Source organism: Elephantulus edwardii, unplaced genomic scaffold (assembly GCF_000299155.1).
Source record: "Elephantulus edwardii isolate Elephantulus edwardi_28Jun2011 unplaced genomic scaffold, EleEdw1.0 scaffold00070, whole genome shotgun sequence".
In the NCBI taxonomy this organism is placed as follows: Eukaryota; Metazoa; Chordata; class Mammalia; order Macroscelidea; family Macroscelididae; genus Elephantulus; species Elephantulus edwardii.
Genome location: NW_006399820.1, coordinates 3384995 through 3394769, shown reverse-complemented (window position 1 = coordinate 3394769; position 9775 = coordinate 3384995). Strand labels below are relative to the sequence as shown.

The window sequence follows — 9775 nt, the reverse complement described above, 5'->3', positions numbered from 1 at the left end:
TACATCTGAAAGTTGAACAGTGAATACAGAAGGACAAAGAATAAATGACACCATTGTAGTATTGGTGGAGACTGCTAAATGTACTATGGACTGCCAAAAGAACAAAGCTGCCTTGGAGAAAGTACATCTAGGCTGCTTCTTGAGGCAGGGATGATGAAACTTGGTCTCACTTAACTTGGACATGTTACCAGGAACACCAGTCCTAGACAGGAAAAACTGTGTCCTAGACAAGAAAAACTGTGTAAGTAATGAAAGTGAGGAAGGCCCTCAATGAGATGGATTGACATAATGCCCTAGTGAGCTTGAATGTGCAGAAGAAATCATGTAGATGATGCAGAATAGGGCAAGGTTTGAATCTTTTTCATAGGGTTGCTGTGAGCTGTAGTGGACTTGATAGCGCCTAACAACAAAACATGCCACACTGCAGAAGTGCCAATGAAATCCACCCAGTAAGGCAACCCAAGAACAAGTGAGATCAAATCCAGCTTCACTCCTATAGGTCTCTTACATAGTCAGCCTCTTTTAATTCCTCTGCTGTATAAGTGGCAACCTAATACAACAAATAGCATTCTGGTGACAGAGTTCATAGCAAGTTGCACTGCTAACTCAAAAGTCATGCCTCTGGCAGTTCTAATCCACCAGCAGCTCCTCAAAAGAAAGATGGACAATATCCTGTGGCAATTTACAGAGTCAGAAACCAAATAAAGGGTCCCTAGCATTGTAGATGGTTCAAATCCACCAGCTGCTCCACAGGAAAAAACGAGTAATCTCCCAAGCAATTAACTGCCTCTGAAAACTCACCAGCGGGTCAGCTATGGGTCAGTTCTGACTTGAAGGTGCACAACAACAGCATAAGACAGTACTAACTGGACAGCAGTGACTTTTGAGTTGAAAGCAACAAAGACCTTTCTTAGTATGACATAAAGCTAATAAAAAGTCACTATAGTCTAGCTTGATAGCCTTTTAGAATAGCATCAGAAAGCAGAAAAAAGCTTTATTCATATATCCTTCATATGTAAAACATGGAAAGTGCTATCACCATCATTCAGAACAAATGAACAAATTATGTGGAGCTGTAAGAATATTACTACTGTGCATTCTCACTATTATTTCTCCTCCTCATTATTTCTGCATACAATCCTTTCTATTACATTTTGGGATGGATCAGCAATTTTTTTTAAAAAAAATGTGATTTTAGGAGGACTTCAGGAATATACATACTTTCTAAGAGATAATGAGACCTTTACAGGCATTGAAAAGGCAGGATAGACATTTGTGTGGAAGAGGAAATTGGTCATACATTAGGTTTGGGGACTGAAAATATGTCAGTTATGGGAGGAAAGCTTTGAAAGAGGATGTGCGTCATCAGGGTCTCCTGACTTAATTTGCTGTCAAATTTCCTGATTGCTTTGCTGTAGTATGCCTACTCCCAGAAGTCTGACCTCTACTAGCTCTATTTGGGTCTGCCGTCTCTGCTGGGTGTGCTTATTTGTCCACCAGAACTCTCAGTCCAGAAAGAATTCAACATGGTGTGGTGGGAAGGGGAGAAATTAGGAAAATTGAGCAAAATCTTCAATCTGAGCCAAGGTTATAGATGTGAAGTGCTCCAGAAAGTCGGGCTCCCAGAGAACTCCTTCCAGCAGCAATGACAACTTGGTTCTGTCAGGGAACATAATTCAGACATCATTCAGTATTCATTTGAACATCTGGGAACTTCCTGCTAGTAGTACAGGTGTCATGCACACTAGACATATTAAATGAATAAGATAATCAATCATGGATTGAATTTAAATGCTTCATTCTTTTGTTGGAATATCATCTTCTCAGACCTAAGGATTCAGAAAACAGCAGTTGAGAGATAACATTCTAGACCCTTTTCTGGCACATAGAAGAGATGTACATCACCCCAAAATTCTAGTTGTGTAATGTGGATGGCATTTCTGGAATAATGAAGACTTCTACACTGGCTGGTTTTCTCAGTGGTGCTTATCACCATTTACTGTCCTTGAAACATTGTAAGCGCCATCGCTCCCAATTGCCTGCAAAAATGGCTTCAAGTTTTAGGCATTTCAGTGACAGCAAATCAGACTTTGAGGTTGGACTTTAATTTTTTAAAAACTGACAGACATTATTCTCAACCAATGCCAGCAAATGAAATATAGGCAATAAACCTGCTTTTCTCAGAAACAGAAAGCAACCAACTTTCTGAGACATTAGTCTCGTTGATTTAATTTTTTATCAGCTTGAGAATCCCAATACTGGTTTTTGCTTGCTGAGTTTTTAACCGTGTGTCAGATGCTATGCTCAGCCCTTTGCTGTATCATCTCTTTTAATGCACAGAAATCTAAACTTTTCCTTTTTTTTAAGAGACAAACAGCACTTTAAATACCTTCTCTTATTTATACAATTGTTCACTTAGTAAATTCACATGGAGTTTGGCCATGAGCTAGTTCCTCCTTCCCACTTTAGGTGAACCACCATTATTCCTAAAATGACACCCTCCCTCACTACTCCCCCTCCTCAGGCTCCTCCCTCACTTCTCTCCCTACTCCCTGCTACCTCATCTCCAAGTCCAGCCCAGCCCCCATTACTCCCCAGACTTCCCTGACCAGACTTGGTAGCAGTTGCTTCTGTCCTCTCGACTTTTGGTCATCATATATTGATTGAGTGGATGGTCTATAGGCATGAGGGGAAGAGGTCATATTTTGGGTGGTGACACCTCTGATGTCCAGTGTAACAGACATTACTGCTCTTGAAGGTCACAGGCTGGCTCTAAGAAGCCCCACAAGAGGTAGCATCACCCCAGGAAGTGCCAAGTCCAAATTCTAGTTTAATTGTTAACAATTTCATTACTTAATGTTCATATGCCCCGAAAGGAAAAGGTGTTTTTTTAAACAATTTTTGCTCAAGTTCCAGGAAAGGCCACCCCCTGATTATTCACAGATACACCTTGTCTCTTTTTAAAATATAGAGTCTGACTTATCTTTGCATTCAGTTCTTCAGGGTCCCTTTCTCAGGTGTGTGCTGGGAAAGTAAAGCCATTTCAACAAAGGCCCAAGTGTACTAACAGTAGGAAGGTAAACTTGCAGAGTTGTACAAAGGGAATCAAAACATTCAAATTAGATGAGCTACACCTCTACGAGCACCAATTGGCCTTGATGAAGTTGATACATGTATGATTTATTTAAAGAATACACAAGTTCTAGATAATTTTTGGAATAAGAGCAAATTTTACATAAAAAGCCTACCTCAGGATATAAAGCATTGTTACTATAACTTTTGAGAATTCAATTAATAGTTCATTTTTGTCTAGGTTGGGAGCCCTGCTTTTGCAGTAGTTAGATGCTCTATTGCTAATTAAAAGATGATGTTGTTACATACTGTCAAATCAGAACTGATTCACCCCTGGCCCTCCACTGGGTTTTCTGTAAGTCATTTATAAGGAGATTGCCCATCTTTCTCCCAAACTCAGCTGAACTCCATGAGGAAAGACGTAGGCAGTCAGCTTCTGAAAATATTTATAGCCTTGGAATTCCTATAGGGCAGTTTTATTCTATCCTATAGTATCGCGATGGGAAAGTCTGCTGTTAGGGACCTCTCTAATGTACTCAGGAGCAACGGTGTCTCTCTGGAGACTAAGGTGCGCCTGATACAGGCCATGGTCTTTGCAATCGCTTGTTATGCATCAGAGAGTTGGACAATGACTAGGGAGGACAGAAGGAGAGTTGATGCTTTTGAGCTGTGGTGCTGGAGAAGAGTACTGAATGTACCATGGACTGCCAGGAAAACAGATGCATCTTGGAGAGGACCAAACCAAGCTACTCCTTGGAGGCAAGGAGTCTGGGGCTTCATCTGACATACTTTGGACATGTTGCCAGGAGGGACGGGTCCTTGGAGAGGGACATCATGCTTGGGAGGGTGGAGGGACAGCGCAGGAGGGGAAGACCCTCTATGAGATGGATTGATTCGGTGACTGGGGTAATCGGGATGGATGTGTCAGAGGCAGTGCGGTTGGCGCAGGATAGAGCAGGGTTTAGGGCTATTGTGCATAGGGTCGCTATGAGTCGCAAACGACTCGACGGCACATAACAACAACAACAATAGGATAACATGAGTTAAAATTTACTACAGCAATGTATTCTTTTTAAAGCATAACAGTGTATGTTTCTTTTATTCCATGTATCAGCACTGATGCACTCCTAGATCATGACCCTGAAAAAGTTATTTAACTTGCAACTTAACTCCATGACTCAATCTCCTTTATAGAAAAAAATATTATATTAGCATATTATTATATGTTTATATTTTATATACTTCTTACAATACAGAAGGCAATTTTTTAAATGTTTATTCTTACCAGAAAGAAAATAGCGTAATTTTTTTCCCGAGAAAACAGAACTAATATCAAAACTTGAGAGGCAGTAAGTGGTGTCGTATGTCAGAACTATTTACATCCAGTACAGATGGATTGAGGCTGTAAACTAGACACAGCATCATTAATGACACTGATAACAATATAGCTGCGAGAACTACATATTAGGACTGCATTAAAGCCAATATATAAATTAATGGAAATCCAAAATCTCTGTAAATGTTCATTAAAATTAATAAAATTTAAAAAGCCAATATATAAAAATATGAGTTATAATAGCATAGAGACTTGAAAAATAAATATTTGGAATTTTAAAAAGAATTGCCTTGATTTGTGTGTGTGTGTTTTATGGGTGGTTAAACGAAAATTTTTGCTGTCAAAAATAATGGCTTAAAGCAAAAGTCACTTAAAATTTTAGCCACTAGAGGGCAGTTTCACCGCACTTCAGAAACTAGAACTCAGCCCATAGCTCTTGACGTTTTTTAAAATGCAGGCCTTCATTAACAAATAATACATGAGGTTCATTGCTGGGAATTGAACCAAGGTCTCTCACATAAAAGGCAAAAAGTTTACCACTGAACCATGATTGCACTCTATGATTTACTATTCTAAATATGTGAAGGCTTCACCAGCCCTTCATATCCAGTTCATCCTTTCCAAAACTATTTAGCATTTCATCTGCTTTGCATTTTATTTAATTCTCCATGTGTATAAGTATTTCATGTCCCTCAAGAATAGGGTTTTTGCTTTTTGTTTCTTCATGTCTCTTAAGATTATCACAGCTCTCTGCAATGCCGTAAAGTAAATGAATGGTTTATGGTTTCATTTAAAATGGAATTAGTGTGCAGGCATACTTTAAGATACTTCAGTTTTTTATACTTATAAAAGTTTAAAATACCTACTTCCTTTGATCCAACAATCTTACTTCTAGACATACAACCTACAGGGATATCTACATAAATATATAGAGAACTAAGAATTTTCACTATACCATTTTAATAGTATTTTCAACAAAGTATAACCTAAATATCTATGAGAGTGTGAGCCAGTAAAAGAAAATGTAGTACATCCAGACATTAAAATATTATACAGATATTTAAAAAGAATCGGAGAGGTTTACCTGTATTTATTTTGTAAAGAAACAAAAATAGTACAGTAAAATGAAATGATGAGAAGTCAAACTATGTATGTATCTATTGTCATACAAAAACTCTGAAAGAAAAGTTTTTGATAAAACACACCATAATATCACCACTTCATTATTTTATAGATCAAATGTTGGCAAACTTTTTCTGTGAAAGGTTGAATATTTTAAACTTTGTCTCCAACACAACTGACTCTGATGTTGTGTCACATATCAGGTAGCCACAGATGAAGCCACATAAATGTGAACTACACATAAATTTCAGTGGTCACAAAGTAGTCTTCTGTTGGCTCAAATAATTAATATTTGAAAATGCAATCACTATCTTTAATTCTTGGGCTTTACAAAGACCACAAACTGGATTTGGACTGTGGACAATGGCTAGCCAACCTCTGCCATAGGGAATAAAATTGAAGAGTTAGTTAGAGAAAGGAACTTTTCACACACATAGAAAAATTTAAGTGATGGGTTTGCACTAGATTTATTGTATGTGTATATATTTCTAGATTTCAAATAAAAACAGTATCTAAAATGTAAACAAGGTACAGTTTTCACTGAGTCCCAGCCTGAGAACAACTGTAAACATCAAATGCACTCCTTCAACTCACCTTTCCCTTGGACATCACAGTGATCATAGCACTCCCAAACCTTGAACTTGCCTAGAAAACAAACATAGCATTTGTCAGTGACCTTTTGAGGACTTACTACAATTATTTATCACTTTAACATGACAAGAAAAGAAGGCATATTTTAAAGTCCTCCTCCTTGAATAGAGGATACTTACTTCAGGAGAAATCAATACATACTGGGCCTGAAAAATAAAGGAGAGAAAAAGAATGTTACTAGTATTTTCTGCAATCTCGAAGGCATGTGGTTTGAATCCACCAGCTGCTCTATGGGAAAAGAATGGGCAGTCTCCTCCCCTGCAATTAACTCCCTCTGGAAACCTGCTAGAGGGTCGGTTCTGACTTAAGGGTACACAACAACAACTAATGTCTTTTCCTACATTTCCAAAATAGCCATTAAAAATGCATGCCAGCTGTTCCCAGAAATGCTACTTGTAGGACTTTAGCTGTAGGGGAGTGGGGAAGGATGTCAGGGTATTATAAAAGTGTTTATATGTAAACACCATATCATTATTTGTTGTTATGCACTGATGAGTCAAAGCTGATCCTCTGGGTTTTCAGAGGCAGTAAATTGCACAGGAGCTCTTATGGAGCACCTGGTGGAACTGTGTCCATTTGGGTTAGCAATGCAACACCTTAGCCACTGTTAAAAGTGACCTAAGTGACCAGTAGTAGTTACTTACACAAGGGTTAAAACAGGGTATTTTCATTAGATAAAAGAGCCCTAAGGAGCTCTAGTGGCATAGTCTATAGCATGTTGTGCTGCTAACCAAAACATCTGGCAGCTAGGAAATGCCAAACTGCCTAAGAATGTAGGATGACATAGGAAAATATTCTCAATGTCCTGTTAGGTTAAAAAAATCAAGTTCTAAAATTATGAACAAAAATATGTCTAACAGTTACTAAAGCGCACACACATAGTATACTGGTCAAGAGAGCATTTTGGAATATTGGTTCAAATCCTGGTACTGCCATTTTTTAGCAGTGTACCCTTTAATAAATTACATTTCTGTTCTTCAGTTTCTATATGTAAACAAGCACAATGCAAACTTATTATTTACCAGCAATTGGCACACACACTACTGAGCACAGTATAAACACACAGTGCTGTGTACTAGAGGTTGATTCTGATTTATAGTGATCCTATGTTGTTGTTACATGCTGTTGAGCTGGAACCGAATCATCACTACCTTCCAGCAGATTTTTCAGAGGCTATAAATCTCAAGGGAGGAGACTGTCTTTCTCCCTGTAGGACAGAATAAAACCCCATAAGGTTTCATAGACTATTTATGGAAGCAGATCACCTGATCTTCTCCTATGAGGATTGACAATGAGTTTGAACAGCCAACCATTTGACTGGCTGTCAAGCACTTAACCACTGCACCATCAAATTCCCTCAAATAATGAGTGGTAGTAACTAAATTTATTCGGGGGAAATCTGCTAGATGTACACACATAAAAAAAGGGGGAGGGGGAGAAGAAGGGGGGTCAGAAGGAGGAAATTGTACAACAATAAATGAATATTTTTTAAAAGAAGAAGGTGAACTAGGGGAGGGGGAAGAGAGAGAGGAAGGAAAATGTGCAACAATGAATGAATGAAATCCAACTTTTCTGTTAACTTTCATTAAAATTAAAAAGCTTAGGGGAAATAAAGACTATGGTGCACTAAAAAAAAGGCTAGCAGGTATCATTACATAGTGAATTCTAGGTAGATGATTTTCAATTTCTTCTTTGTACTTTGATATATTTTCAGAAATGTTTACAATACACATTCATTAATTTTGTAATTTTAAAAATAATCATTTTTAAATTAAAAAAATAATGCTCCCAACAAAGGAAAAGGATAGCCAAGTGTTGTAGGCCCTTATTAAACTTAAGAGGATCCACCTGAGAGATAGGATAAAGCAAATAATGAAAAAAAAGACACAAGAGCAGACAGACATTTAATGAAACTGCAGGTCTGTGGACCATTTCCTTTCTTTTGCTGTGGACTCCTAACTAAGCAGTGGTAGGCTGCCCAGTGACAATGATACCGAGTACAACTACACCTTCATTCTGAGAGCAAATGATGCAAAACTGCAGCTCACTCAACCTACAAAATGAGGGCAAGTGATTTTTCCTTTCTCTCAGGACCACCAAGTTCAGGTAAAATAGGCAAGAAATCTACAGTGGACATGATCTAGCAAGGAATTAGCAAATAGTGTTCCTTTCCCATAGGTGTAGAATTTTGTAAGACAAATTTTTACCTTTTCTTCTGGACATGGAGTAAGCCATGATTTGCATTTTCCTGTCATGTCACCAAGGGTGGTATGATTGCCATTATATACATAAACACGGCCATCTTCTCCCCCAATTAGTCCAGAGGTGATATCTGATATCCTTAGAGGGGCTGCCATGATGATTTCATCTGTGAAAAATTAGATACAGAAGGAAGCATTGTATACAATAACTCCTCACTTGTCATCGTTCTCACTAGATCCCTAAATAATCTCCTACGAATACTATTTTTAAAGTCTAACAAAATGTGCAAAGAGAATAAAAAGGGAACAATTCAACATTTTAAAACTGAAAGAAATGCCACAGGCAAAATCTTGAATGATCCAGGAAGCATCAAAAGAAGATGGAAGGAATACATAGAGATACCAATTGATGTCTTTTTCAGCTAACATATACAACCTTGGACATGCTTACCAGTCTATGCCAGGAAATTTCGAGGACTGGCTGACTGGAAGAGATACATATTTTGTTCCTATTCTCAAGTAAAGTGATGTAATGAAATGTGAAAATTACTAAAAAATATTATTAATATCATAAGCAAGCAAAATACTACTGAAGATCATCCAAAAACATACATCAACAGGGAATTCCCAGAAGTTGAAGCTGAATTTAGAAGAGACTGTGGCACTAGGGATATCACTGCTAATATCAGATGGATCCTGGCTAAAAGCAGAAAATATCAGAAGAATATCTATCTGGGTTTTATTGACTATGCAAAAGCATTTGACTGTGTGGGTAATAACAAACTATGGCTAATACTGAGAAGAATGGAAATTCCAAACACTTAATTGTGTTCATGTGAAATGAATATCTGGATCAAGACACTGTTATCCAAATGGATCAAGGAAACACTGTATGGCTTAAAATTGAGAAGGATATGCATCAGGGTTTTATTCTTCCCCATACTTATTCAATCTGTTTGCTGAGCAAATAATTCATGAAACTGGACACTATTGAAGAAGAACGTGGCATCAGGATTGGAGGAAGACTTATTAACAGCCTGCATTATACAGATGGCAACCTTGTTGCTAAAAGAGAATGAGACCTGAAGTGCTTGGTGCAGAAGATCAAAGACTATAGCCTTCAATATAGATTGAATCTTAACATCAAGAAAACAAAGGTTCTTACCACTGGGACAGTGGGAAACATTATGATAGATGGAGAAAGGATTGAAACTGTTCATGATTTTTTGTCTTTCTTGGGTCCACAATCAACACCTTTGCTACCAGCCATCAGAAGATAAGGAGGCGTATTGCTTCTTTAGGCAAGTCCACTATCAGGTACCTCTCAAAAATACTGAATAACGATGTCAGTTTGAAGACTAAGATGCACCTGATTCAGACTATGCTTTTTTAA

At 37.8% G+C, this 9775-nt stretch overlaps 1 protein-coding gene across 1 annotated transcript in view; it reads right to left on the bottom strand.

Moving 5' to 3' along the window:
* Positions 1-1572: 1572 nt before the first annotated feature.
* GPLD1 (glycosylphosphatidylinositol specific phospholipase D1) overlaps positions 1573-9775 on the bottom strand; it is a 98463-nt gene continuing 90260 nt past the window's right edge. The window contains exons 22-25 of the mRNA XM_006888650.1: positions 8389-8549; positions 6301-6327; positions 6125-6175; positions 1573-1659 (exon numbers count right to left, since the gene is read on the bottom strand). Of these exons, the coding sequence (XP_006888712.1) occupies positions 1573-1659; positions 6125-6175; positions 6301-6327; positions 8389-8549 (326 nt within the window). The remainder of the gene's footprint in view (positions 1660-6124; positions 6176-6300; positions 6328-8388; positions 8550-9775) is intronic.